The sequence below is a fragment of the Ipomoea triloba genome, chromosome 15 (assembly GCF_003576645.1).
Source record: "Ipomoea triloba cultivar NCNSP0323 chromosome 15, ASM357664v1".
NCBI classification, from domain to species: Eukaryota; Viridiplantae; Streptophyta; class Magnoliopsida; order Solanales; family Convolvulaceae; genus Ipomoea; species Ipomoea triloba.
This window is the reverse complement of record NC_044930.1, coordinates 26,844,651-26,858,908: the sequence shown is the minus strand read 5'-3', so window position 1 is coordinate 26,858,908 and position 14,258 is coordinate 26,844,651. Positions and strand designations below refer to the sequence as shown.

The 14,258-nt window shown below is 31.7% G+C and overlaps 2 protein-coding genes across 3 annotated transcripts; one reads left to right on the top strand and one right to left on the bottom strand.

Annotated features, from left to right (window-relative positions):
• The first annotated feature begins 6,745 nt into the window (after positions 1–6,745).
• LOC116007608 (premnaspirodiene oxygenase-like) lies at positions 6,746–9,054 on the top strand. Of its 2 annotated transcripts, none has more exons than XM_031248331.1 (3): positions 6,746–7,139; positions 7,832–8,160; positions 8,364–9,054. In XM_031248331.1, the coding sequence occupies exons 1-3, from the start codon at positions 6,776–6,778 to the stop codon at positions 8,979–8,981; spliced, it is 1,311 nt and encodes a 436-aa protein (XP_031104191.1). In that variant the 5' UTR covers positions 6,746–6,775; the 3' UTR covers positions 8,982–9,054. The 2 variants fall into 2 exon arrangements, with proteins under 2 accessions (XP_031104191.1, XP_031104190.1); XM_031248330.1 differs by having other exon boundaries at positions 6,746–7,343.
• Positions 9,055–10,577: 1,523 nt separating this feature from the next.
• On the bottom strand, positions 10,578–13,314 carry LOC116005969 (premnaspirodiene oxygenase-like). Its single transcript, XM_031246201.1, has 3 exons — positions 12,723–13,314; positions 11,668–11,990; positions 10,578–11,192 (listed from the first exon to the last, which is right to left on the bottom strand). The coding sequence occupies exons 1-3, from the start codon at positions 13,312–13,314 to the stop codon at positions 10,578–10,580; spliced, it is 1,530 nt and encodes a 509-aa protein (XP_031102061.1).
• Positions 13,315–14,258: the final 944 nt, after the last annotated feature.

Genomic DNA, 14,258 nt, shown 5'->3' with positions numbered 1-14,258 from the left:
ATATAAGTATGACATTTGTGCATATAAGTGTTACATTTGCATCTTGACCCGACCCGACCCGACCCGTCTCATGGTGAGACGGTCTCACACAAGTTTTTGCCAAGATGAATATTCTNGAAGAGCATACATTCTAGAGATGTCAATTAGAAATGACAAAAGATGAATGGGTCACGCTTGTGTGAGACCGTCTCACGGATCCTTATTCGTGAGACGGTCTCACACAAGTTTTTGCCAAGATGAATATTCTNGTGCAAATGTCATACTTATATGCTCAAATATAACACTAATCAAGAATACAATTTTTGTTACTTATAAGAGAAAAAGTAATACATTTTTCATAATAAGTAATGTTGACAAGTGCCCCTTACTTATAAGGGCAAACATAATACTTTTCAGGAAAAATGTAATACTTTTAAATCGAAATGTAAAAGTATTGTATTTTCCCTTAAAAATATTACATTTACCCTTATAAGTAACAAAAATTTTATTCCTAATTAGTATTACATTTGAGTATATAAGTATGACATTTGTGCATATAAGTGTTACATTTGCATCTTGACCCGACCCGACCCGACCCGTCTCATGGTGAGACGGTCTCACACAAGTTTTTGCCAAGATGAATATTCTACTTTCCTACCGAATTTACACCCGAACTATTTAATTGGATTTTGTTAATCCATAACAAGTCAAGAGCAACAACAATTAAAGGTATAAATATATAAGATATAGTTAATTAATTGATATTGTAATTGTAAATTCATTGCTTCAATAAATAAAAAAAATAAAAAAAAAATAAAAAAAGAAGAAAGAAATACATGGAGTACATAATTCAAGTAGATGAAAATGGGGGTAAATGATGACCAAAAAACAAAAGAATTTAAAGGTGAATGAAGATAATTAATTAAGCAATATGAGGTGCGGCAATTAAGTACATGTCATTGGCAAAACCAAGTACATGTCCTGGACACATTCTGGATCTTTCCAGTACTCGGGATCCCTCCCTATTGCCCAAGCGTTAATCATTACTTTTGTTTTGAGCGGAATGGTGTAACCATTCACAATGCTTTCCTCCCTGCACTCCCTTGGAGAAAACACAGGAAATGGGGATGACACCTCAATGTTTCTTTCACCACTAGGTTCAAATATGGTAGTTGTTCCATAATGTCTTTCTTTCCCTTTAAACACTTCTCTCACCTCTGTTTGTGCTTTATTCACCAGCCTAGGTTACCCATAGCTGACCGGCTCAAACCCAAGGGTTTGAGGATCGAACCTCCAACCTCTCGACTGTAGGTAGATCACTCTTACCACCTGGGTTGTCCTTACGGACAGTTAATACTCATTTTTATCCTCAAATATAGTGGTTTTTCTCAATTTAATTAGTTCTAAATGTCTTTTTTTCATGCTTAATTGAGTTCTGGACATGATGATTTTACTTAATTGAGTCATCTGTACCTTCTGGTTATTAGCTGTTAGAATAATAATAGATGAGTAATTTCATTTTTGCTAATATCCAATTTAGTTATCCAGTATAGTGATTTTATTCAATTTAGTCATTCACTACAGCGATTTTAATGACTAAATTAAGTAAAATCATAAAAATTCAAGAGTCAATTAAATACAAAATAGACATTTAGGATTAAATTGATGACTAAATTTAGTATTAACTCGATTATTTCAGGATGGGATTATCATATATGTAATAGTATTAGTTGTTATATTATATATATAGTACTTACGATGATTATGGCTTTGATGTTGTCGTGAGTGATGGGAACTCGAAGGTCACCGCTATCCATCTGTCTTATGAGGACATCAAAAATTTTCCTTCACATCAATTGATGAATTTTAATGTACAGAATCTTTGCATTAGAGAAAATAAAGATAATATAACTAATGAAATTATTTTTCTTATTTAATTTATTGATAATGAATATATATATTTTTTAAATAAAGGCATTGCAGACACATAATTCTAAATTAAAGAAATGCACATGTGTCATTTTTTGTTGTAACTACTAATTTATTTAATTCGATAAGAGTAAAATAGAGTGATCCCTCTTCAATTTGTTGGGTTATTTGAGTACTCCCTTTGTCAACCAATCCCCAAGTAGTTAATATAATTAGCTTCAAATTATTTTTAAATTTTTTTCATGGTATTAATAAAATACTTGGTAAATAAATATATAACATTATTTTGTATTATAACTTTGATATTTAATTACAAGATATTGTAAAAATAAGATATTGGACAATGTAATGAATATCAATTGATAAATTTGAATGTAAAGAATCTTTGCATGGGAGAAAATAAAGACAATATAACTAATGATATTATTTCTCTTATTTAATTTAATTTTTTCAAATAAAGATATTGTAGACACATAATTCTAAATTAAAGAAATACATATGTATCATTTTTTGTTGTAGCTACTAATTTATTTAATTTAATAAGAGTAAAATAGAGTGAGGAACTTAATTATGTCAAATTTGATTGGGATGAGGTTCGAACCTAAGACTTTTCTTATAGAAATTAATGTGTAAGTTAAAAGTTAAACGGAATATTAACGGAAAAGAGAATATTTAACGAAAAACTTAACGGATAATCATATAATTAAGGATAAATTAGGAAATCTCAAGGAAAAATATAAATCTAAACAATTTGAACCATCCATTTGATTAAATAATTTGGCCGCCATTTTTTCTACCCATTTTAGGCCTAACTCTCTTTGACTCTTATTAGTATATATACTAGTTTTTTACGCGCATTGCGCGAATGGGTTAATGCCCAATGTTTATATTTAAATAAATATTTGAAAGTATATCAATGCAAGATTATATAGGAGAAGTTTATACATGAGTAATTGAATGTCGAATTTTTTATTTAAATATCTAACTCAAAGTATATGAATCCAAGATAATATAGAAAATTCATTATAATTATTACTAAAATAAATGTTTGCAACCTTGTAAAATCGATAGTCTAAATATTTGGTCTAAAAATAATAGTCTAAATAAATACTACTTTTAATTTAAATTTTTCTAAGTGTTCTTAATTCTCTTTTGAGTAACATTGTCATTGTCTTCATCTTTACTATTTGTTCTCTTCCTTTTTGTTGGTAGTGTGTTATTTGCAATTCGGTTATTGTTGGTAGCATAGATAACAACGTCATGCAATGAGATTATGATATAGGAGCTATGGACTTTCCTTCAGGTGTTTTACTTGGGGTTCATTTGGTTCACCCATTATTGTTGAATGAGTTATTGTGGATAAAGAAATCCCTAGTTTAAGAAAAAAGAATAGATAAATTAATAAAAATTTGAAAATTTAAAATATTATGTATTCCAAAAATATTAAAAGGTAGTTTCTCGCTTCAAATTGCTGGATAATGGGTTATTTGAGTACTCTCATTGTCAACAAATCTCCCAAGTAGTTAATATGATTGGTTTCAAACTATTCTTTTTTACCCAAGTAGTTAATATGATTGGTTTCAAACTATTCTTTTTTATTTTTTTCATTAATATGATTGGTTTCAAACTATTCTTTTTTATTTTTTTCATGGTATTGATTGGTTTCAAACTATTCTTTTTTATTTTTTTCATGGTATTAAAGAAATTCAAACTATTCTTTTTTATTTTTTTCATGGTATTAAAGAAATATAAACTATTCTTTTTTATTTTTTTCATGGTATTAAAGAAATATATATGTATCATTTTTTGGTGTAACTACTAATTTATTTAATTCAATAAGAGTAAAATGGAGTGATTCCGCTTCAATTTGTTGGGTTATTTTTGAGTACTCTCTTTGTCAACCAATCCCCAAGTAGTTAATATAATTAGCTTCAAATTATTTTAAAATTTTTTTTCATAGTATTAATAAAATACTTGGTAAATAAATATATAACATTATTTTGTACTATAACTTTGATATTTAATTACAAGATATTGTAAAAATAAGATAATGGACAATGTAATGAATATCAATTGACAAATTCGAATGTAAAGAATCTTTGCACGAGAGAAAATAAAGACAATATAACTAATGCAATTATTTTCTCTTATTTAATTTAATTTTTTGATAATGAATAATTTTTTCAAATAAAGGTATTGTAGACACATAATTCTAAATTAAAGAAATACATATGTAGCATTTTTTGTTGTAACTATTAATTTATTTAATTTAATAAGAGTAAAATAGAGTGAGAAACTTAATTTATTTAATTTAATAAGAGTAAAATAGAGTGAGAAACTTAATTATGTCAAATTTGATTGAGTAAAATAGAGTGAGAAACTTAATTATGTCAAATTTGATTGAGTAAAATAGAGTGAGAAACTTAATTATGTCAAATTTGATTGAGATGAGGTTCGAACCTAAAACCTTTCTTATAGAAATTAATGGGTAAGTTAAAAGGTAACGGAATATTAACGGAGAAGAGAATATTTAAAGGAAAACTTAACGGATAATCATAAAAGTAATGTTAAATTAGGTAATCTCTATTAATAATATTAATCTGAATTATCTTAACCACCTATTTAATTAAATAATTCATCTGAACCATCCATTTGATTAAATAATTTGACCGCCATTTTTTCTACCTATTTTAGGCCTAACTCTCTTTGGCTCTTATTAGTATAGTAGATATATAGTAGATATAGTAGATACCAAGAAAATTAGCTAGCTTAGCTTAAGCTTAGTTGGAGATATTTCATTAGACTGAGAGCTAGGGGTTTTATAGCCACAAAAGCGAAGAAATAATAAATTACAAGACCTTTAATTTTAAGGTTGGCTAAAATTTTGAAAATTTTAAAAACATTTAATTGACGTACTGTATTAGGTTTGTTAGGTTGATTTATTTGTTGCAGTGCAATTTGCATTCCTAATGTGGTATGTTGTTAAATATAATTAACAAATTTAAACCATATTGGAGGATGCGATGGGATATGTACTTTGCTTAAATTTACGGACAATCATCCATATAAACAAAAGTACATTTTCTTAATGTATACATTTTAAAATATCAATTTTTTATTTTAATATCAAAATGATGAATTGAATTCCATTAAATTAAAATAATAGAAATAACTTGCTTAAACCTCCACTATTATCACGCCATAAATTGAAACAACTCGTTACTCGCTTCATGTGCCCATAATGCATAATTTTCATTAACTTTAATTTTACATTTACTCATTTCTTGATGAACATCTCTCATTTATAATTACTATAAAATAAATACAAATCTCTCAAAAATTCAACTTAACACAAATACATATGTTAATAATTAATCCACATACAATTATATAAAACTAGCATTGTACCCGTGTAATGCATGGTTTACAAATTATATTTTAATTTAAAATGTTATTGTAATAAACAAACAAATTGAATATATGATAATAAGCTATATATATGACATTGTAATAGGTTATTATAGGATAGCAACACCAACACAAATATTGACTTCAAAAATTAGCATTTTGTTTACAAATTATAAAAAACTTCCTGATAAACAACATTAGTAGTAAAGTACCACTCTTATTAAAATTATTACAAATTAAAATTTAATTTTTAGATCTTTAGAATTGCCAATCCTAAACGCATACAAAGACTGATTTCTTCAATAACAATTCAACGTGAGATAGTATCTGATGTTGACTTTAATGAAAAAAGACGATATATAAAATAATATACAAACTGACATCATTTCTTATATATTTTTTATGAATGGTAAATCGGAATCCTTAATCATAACATTTAATAATTCCATTAATTCAATAAATGTAATTCAATGACCAATACGGCACATAACATTTATACGACCAGTAACAATAAAGGTTGTAGTATCTAAATTTTCTATACAAAAACAAATAATTGAGTCCCAGTTGTAAATAACTAAATAAGTATGGTCAATCATAATATTTTGTATCATAAAAAAAAATTGTTTCAACCACACAACAACAATTACAACATATATTTCATACATTTATTTATATACCATTCTAAATAAGAAAAAAGGAAAGAAAATATACAAAAAGGGAAGAGGTTATAATTTAAACTTTTTATTTAATTAATATAATTTTATATAATTGTATGTTGATTAATTATTAACATATGTATTTGTGTTAAGTTAAATTTTTTGAGAGATTTGTATTTATTTTATATTAATTATAAATGGGAGATGTTCATCATCAAGAAATGAGTAAATGTAAAACTAAAATTAATGAAAATTAGGCATTATGGGCACTACTTGAGGTGAGTAACGAGTTGTTACAATTTATGGTGGAGGTTTAAGCAAGTTATTTCTATTATTTTAATTTAATGGAATTCATCATTTTGATATTAAAACAAAAAATTGATATTTTAAAATGTATATATACATTAAGAAAATGAACTTTTATTTATATCGATGATTGTCCGTAAATTTAAGCAAAGTACATATTCCATCGCATTCTCCAATATGGTTTAAATTTGTCAATTATATTTAACAACATGCCACATTACGAATAACCAACATCGTTGGCGTGATGATTCAGCACCTTGTCCCTTAAGCATGAAGTTAACAGTTGGGACAAATAAATCAACCTAACAAACCTAATACATACAGTACGTCAATTATATGTTTTTAAAATTTTCAAAATTTTAGCCAACCTTGAAATTAAAGGTCATGTAATTTATTATTTCTTCGGTTTTGTGGCTATAAAACCCCTAGCTCTGTAATGAAATATCTCCAACTAAGCTTAAGCTAAGCTAGCTAATTTTCTTGGTATATATAATATAATGGTCAGCCTCATTTCTTTCTGCCTCTTTCTTTCCTTCATCAGTTTCGTCCTGATGAGACAATGGATGAAGCCGAAAAGCGGCCGGAATTTGCCTCCCGGACCGAGGAAACTGCCACTCATCGGAAACATGCACAATTTAGTAGGCAAAGTCCCACACGTTGCCCTTAGAGACTTGTCCAAACAGTACGGCAAGGAGCTGATGCACCTTCAACTCGGAGAAGTTTGTGTTGTGGTGGTCTCGTCAGCCGAGGTAGCCAAACTGTTCCTCAAAACTCACGACCTCGACTTCGCCAGTAGACCCAGAATTCTAGCCGGCGACGAGATCTTTTACGATAGATCTGACCTCGTTTTTACTCCTTACGGTGAGTACTGGAGACAAATGCGTAAAGTTTGTATGACGGAACTCCTCAGTGCCAGAACCGTACGTTCCTTCAGCTACATCAGGCAAGATGAGAGTCATCATCTATTGGATCGTGTCCGTTCATCATCGGGCGTTGGCAGGCCAATCAATATAGTTGATGAAATCACCACATTTATGACCTCCGTAATTTGTAGAGCTGCATTTGGTAAGACCAATCATACCAATTTAGTCGCCCCGGCCCATAGTTAACTCAACTAGGTGAAATTTGCCACGTCTAGCCAGTAGTAGTGTGAGGACAACCTTTCAAAATCAGGGCTCATTGTGTGCAGTGAAAAAAAAAAAGTATAGCCTTTGTTCGCCATATATATATGATTTATCCCTCCACAAACGATCAGACTGGGGTAGGTGTGTGGCGCCTAGGGTGAACAATTCTACCTTTTTGTCACAATCTTGCCACTTTAGTCTTTTAATCCTAAAATATTGTGAACTAGTTACCCATTAAGTGGGAGCATCGGGTGCTCACAAGGAGTTCATCACATTGATGAGAGTAAATTTAATAGTTGTCAGGACTTGATTTTGTGTCCTTGCCTATGGAACCAGTTAAATTGCCATGCTGACTATTTTACATTATTATTATTATTATATAATATATTATTGGTAACTTTTTACTCCATCAATCAATTGGGCTTGCAGGTAAGACGTTGAAAAGGACAGAAGACTTAGTTAAGGTTTTGAACGAAATAATGATCCTGGCGAGTAGCTTTTGCGTGGCTGATACATTTCCCTCTCGGAAAATCCTTCACTTTCTGACCGGAGAAAAGAGAAGGATGGTGAAAGTTGGGCAAAAGACAGATGAAATCATGGGAGACATCATAAAGGAGCACAGAAACAACTTAGGCAGTGGGAAAACGGGGAGTGGAGAATCAGGTAGTGAGGACATAGTTGATGTCCTCATAAAGCTAAAGGATAGCGACAGTCTTCCAATGTCTATCACAGACGACAACATCAAAGCTGTGATTATCGTATGTTCTCTCTTCCTTTTTTGTTATATTTAATGCCCTTGGTTAATTATCTCGTCACAAAAAATCTGGGAGGACTAATTACTCAACTAATGCAACCGAAGTAATTAAGGCTTTTACTACTTCTGTGGTGGTGACCAGTTGAACTGCCCATGCATGTTGTTCCTTAATTAATTATCTGATAGGGTGGGTGGGAATGTATGTAGGACATGTTTGGAGGAGCAGTGGACACATCAATGACAACCACCGTGTGCGCCATGGTGGAAATGGTGAAGAATCCGAGGGTGTTGGCGAAAGCACAAGCCCAAGTGAGGGAAGTGTTCAAAGGGAAAGAAAGGGTAGAAGAGAGCGATGTGGAAAAGCTGGCATACTTGAATCTAGTGATCAAAGAAACTTTGAGGCTTCATCCCCCAGGTTTTCTGTTATTCAGGGAGAACAGCAAAGAAAGTGTGGTTTGTGGATACACCATTCCGCCCAGAACAAGAGTTCTCATCAATGCCTGGGCCATCAGCAGGGATCCCCAATACTGGGAAGACCCGGAGAGCTTTAAACCAGAGAGATTTGAGGATGAGCCCATGGATTTCACTGGAAGTGACTTCAAATATATGCCATTTGGGGGTGGAAGGAGGATGTGCCCTGGCATTTCATTTGGTTTAGCAAATGTTTACACTCCTTTGGCACACTTGCTTAACCATTTTGATTGGGAACTCCCTCATGGAACCACACCTCATACCTTGAAGCTCACAGAGTTGCCTGGATTAGTCATGGGAGTGAAGAATGACATTTTCTTCATTGCTGCTCCTCCTCCTCCTACTGCTGCTTAACTATCTTTAAAGAAATAAAATTAATTATATATATCTAATCTAATCTAAAAACATAATAAGTCTCAATCAAGGTTATATCCTTGATTTATGTCCCTCCTTTTGGATGCTAATAAATGTGTACATTTTACTTTAAATGTTGTACACTTCAATGTTATTAGACAAAATTGTTCCTACTACATTCTTGTTATACAAAACTACCCTTACACCGTTATAACACCGTTAGTTTTAACTCCATCATTATTACCCTACACCTATATCTATCATATCTTTTTCCTATTCTTTAATTGTCATTTTATTAAAATTATTAATTTCTATTTAATGGTTGACTATATTTTAATTAAATTTCTATGAATGGTAAATCATATATGTGTGTATAAAATACATATATTATTTGTGTATATATAATTTGAATTATACATTTGAATTATTTTTATTTATTAATATTTTAATATTGGGCATAAGTTTTTGCGCATCGCGCGTACAAAATACTAGTATGGAAGATATATACCGAGGAATAAATTGCACTTCAAATGTACCCTTGATAGGCTTTTTTAGCCCATCCCGCCGAAATGACGGGCTTTGGCGGGCCGACAGAAGCCTTTTTTATTATTTGGCGAGACAACTACAAGCAAATATATATAGGTGAATAAAATTTATGCACCACCCATATAAAGGTTAGTTGATATACGCAATCAATTATTTAATTACAAAAAACAGTAGACAAATATTTTGGAGAACAAAAATATTTTCTTTAATTCCCCTTATTATTTTGCAAACATGTTCACAGAAGATGAATGATATCGATCATTCACATGATTTCACGGGAAAATTGATCATTCTGGTGCAAACATAATCATTATCCTCCAAAGATAATAGAGCATGCACATGATTTCACGGTCAATTTGATAATACTCTTTTTGCAAAAAAAAAGGATTGAAGATTTCAATTCATACTCAATGCAACAAAGTCATAGATTCCAAAATAAAATGCACAAGAAAAGATATCAAAGCATACACCGTTTATCACCAGAGATTACGATAGAGACTCATGCTGATAACACCTTATAATTTTGGCCTTCTTTAGTTCAATCTACCGGGATGATTCAATAGTAATGGTATGCCAAGAATATAGTAAAGAGAAGAGAGAAGAGTAAAAGTAAAGGAAAACTAGAAAGTGTAATAACTCATCAATCTATTTTTTCCATTGATCAAAGTCTTCATATATACATACAAAGTGATAACCTACAACATATAACATTAATAGGGAAAATGAAGGGATTGAAGAGCATGTATTCTAGAGATGTCAATTAGCGAGAAATGACAAAAGATGAATATTCTACTCTCCTACTAAATTTACACCCGAACTATTGAATTGGATTTTGTTAATCCATAACAAGTCAAGAGCAAGAACAATTAAAGGTATAAATAAGATATTAGTTAATTAATTGATATTGTAATTGTAAATTCATTGTTTCAATAAAAATAAAAAAAATAAAAAAAAGAAATACATGGAGATAATAATTCAAGTAGATGAAAATGGGGGTACATGACGACCAAAAAAAAAAAAAGAAAAGAATTTAAAGATGAATGAAGATAATTAAGCAATATGAGGTGTTGCAATCAAGCAAAGATCAGTGTTTCTTCCCACAGATAATCCTGGTTTCTCCGTCATGTCAAAAGAATCAACAGTAACTCCATTAGGGAGCTTCCAATCAAAGTGGAATAGCAAGTGCGCTAAAGGAGACATGGAATTGGCAAAACCAAATGCATGTCCTGGACACATTCTCCTTCCAGCACCAAACGGCAAATATTGGAAGTGATTTCCAGTGAAATCAATTGAACTCTCCTCAAATCTTTCGGGTATAAAGCTGTCTGGATCTTTCCAGTACTCAGGATCCCTCCCTATTGCCCAAGCGTTAATCATTACTTTTGTTTTTAGCGGTATGGTGTAACCATTCACAATGCTTTCCTCCCTGCACTCCCTTGGAGAAAACACAGGAAATGGGGGATGGCACCTCAATGTTTCTTTCACCACTAGCTTCAAATATGGTAGTTGTTCCATAATGTCTTTCTCATCCAACGTTTCTTTCCCTTTAAACACTTCTCTCACCTCTGTTTGTGCTTTTGCCATCACCCTCGGATTCTTCATCATTTCCGACATTGCCCACACTGTTGTTGCTGTTGATGTCTCACTCCCTCCTGCAAACATATCCTGCTCCACCCCATGCATGCAACAATCCATTTAATTAGCATGTTATTATGATTATTTTAGAGTTAATACTCATTTTTGTCCTCAAATATAGTGTTTTTTCACAATTTAATTAGTTCTAAATGCCTTTTTTTTCCTGCTTAATTGAGTTATGGACATGATTATTTTACTTAATTGAGTCATCTGTTATGCCTCTGTTTATTAGCTGTTAGAATAATAATAGATTGGTAATTTCATCTCTATTAAAATCCAATTTTGTTATCCACTATAGTGATTATACCCAGTTTAGTCATTCACTAAAGTGGTTTAATGACTAAATTAAGTAAAATTATAAAAATTCAAGAGTTAATTAAATACAAAATAGATAATTAAGACTAAATTAAGTATTAATTAGATTATTTCAGGATGGGAAATAAGGATATATCATATATATAATAGTATTACTTGTTATATTATACTCCGTATATATATTACTTACGATGATTATGGCTTTGATGTTGTCGTGAGAGATGGGAACTCGAAGGTCACCGCTATCCATCTGTCTTATGAGGGCATCAATTAAACAATCACCTCCTGACTCATCACGGCCATTTTCCAACTTCTCTCTGTGCTCTTTTATGATGTTTTCGATGATTGCGTCTACTTTGCGGTGAGCTTTGATGATCCTATTCTTGTTTCCGCCGCAGAGGCCGTGAAGAACCCTCCAGGATGGAAACACATCGGCAAAATCAAAGCTGCCCAACAATTCCGACATTTCCTTAAGTTGCTCCATGAACTCTTCTCTCCCGGTGAACACCTTGCCTGTTTTATTATAATAATTGCATAATGAATCATTTGTATTTAATTAAACTAATATGTGTTGGGCAAAGCCCATAAAGGATTAAGCTTGGTAATCGATGGTTAGGAAATTTTGGGTTGAAATTAGTAAATGGTCAAATTCAACAATTAGTGACTAAAGCACAATCGTTATATCATAGATCATCGTCCACAGTTGCAATGTGAACCCTGGTTCAATACACAAAATTCATGTTAAAAAATGCATATAATTCATGTTTATAATACACACACATAAATACGATATAATGATCATAAATTCTATGCATTATTAACATGAATTTTGTGTATTATATAACTAAGGACACATAAACATTTAACGTAATACACAACATTCATGTTTATTATATTGTGTTTATGTGTATGTGTATTATGATTATGAATTATGTGCATTATGATGTTAAATTTTGTATATTAGACCAGAGTCTACTATATAATTTGTCACTATAGGACTGTTGGGCTGAAGGAGTAAAGAACTAAATCCAACAATTACTGACTATAAATTGTTGGGCTAAGCCAAACACCTTGTGTCTTTGCTGTGAGTTATAACTTTTGATATAGTGATTAATGCTTGATTTTAACAAGTGATATCAGAGTCAGATCATTATAGTTTTGACATGATGATAAGTGCTTAATCCTAAGAATATGGATGCATGCATGCAAGAAGGAAAATGCTGACACTATAGCTAGTCATCTTACCGAATGCGGATTTACATATAATGGAGGTCATGAGTAAGAACATTCTCTCCGGGAAATTGACGAGCTGGCCATGGCCGGAAGTGGAACGAACATAAGCCAATAGACTATGAATTTCATCGTGCCTGATGGAGCTGAAGGAGCGGACATTTTTGCCGTTGAGGAGCTCCATCACGCATATCTTCCGCATTTGTCTCCAGTAATCACCGTACGGACAAAACGCAATGTCGGAACAATTGTAGAAGATTATTTTGTTGGTAACCAGCTCCGGCTTGGTGGCAAAAGCGAGGTCGTGAGTTTTTAGGAATTCTTTCGCCATTGCCGGCGACGACACGACCACAGCAGAAATTTCTCCGATTTGAAGGCGCATGATGCCCTGAGAGCACCCGTATTTCTTTGCCAACTCTCCAAGAACGCGGTGGGTGGGCAGTACCGAATTTGACAACTGGTGCAAGTTTCCGATGATCGGCAACTTCCACGGGCCCGGCGGCAATTTCCCACTGGTTTTTGACTTATTCTTCCATTGTGCGTGAATTAGAATGATAAAAGAAAGAAAGAGAACAAAAGAGATGAAGTTGAATGCTACTGCCTCCATTAATTATTAGCGAAAAAGCAAGCTAATTAATTAGACTGGATATATGATTCTGATCTGATCTGTTGTTGGAGCAAGCTAAGGCGTAGATTTCCATTTTATAGGAGAAATTCTTACGTCACAACTTGTTAAGATTCATCTATTGAAGAGGAAAATGACACAAATGAATCATATTATATATAACTGTCCTAATGTATCAATAAGGTATTAATTAAGAATACAACACAGTAAATTCTAAAGTTCATCAAATTTGAAAAACCAAATATGACCAGAATATTGACTACAAAATATTGTTTTACGTTAATTTGGTACTATGTTTGTTGTTTTATAAATTAAAATATAAGCAGTACAGTAGTTGGCTGCATGCACGAAGCAGCCCACATGGCACAGGCTGCTTTAGTTAGTACTCCGTGTCTCCGTAGTTAGCAGCCCATTACGGCATTACGTAGGTTTGTGGAATTGTGGCTAGCCAATTATTCTGTGGACCAAGATTCATTTGTAAGGTGAATTCAAATCCAAAATACATAATTTATGTATTAAATATTTACAATTTTATATATTGAATGTTCATAATTTACCTAGCGAATGTTCTCAATTTAAATTGTAAAAATTCAGTATGTAATTGTGAACATTCAATATGTAAATTGTGATGGGTTCACCTTGCAAGTAGACCTGGATCAATGGTATAACTATTAGTTTATGGTTGCACAATATTATTATAAACGAATATTGGCCCAATGTTATTTTTCTAAATGACCGAACAGGTTCTAATATCATATTATAAATTAAGATAGATTAGATTCAATCTTTTAGCGTGATTTGATTAATATTATAAACTACTAAGATTGGCTCAATGCCACTTTTTCTGGACGCTCAAACAAGTTATGATACCACATTATAAATTAAGCAATTATATCATGGACCAGAGTTTATATATATTGCATTGT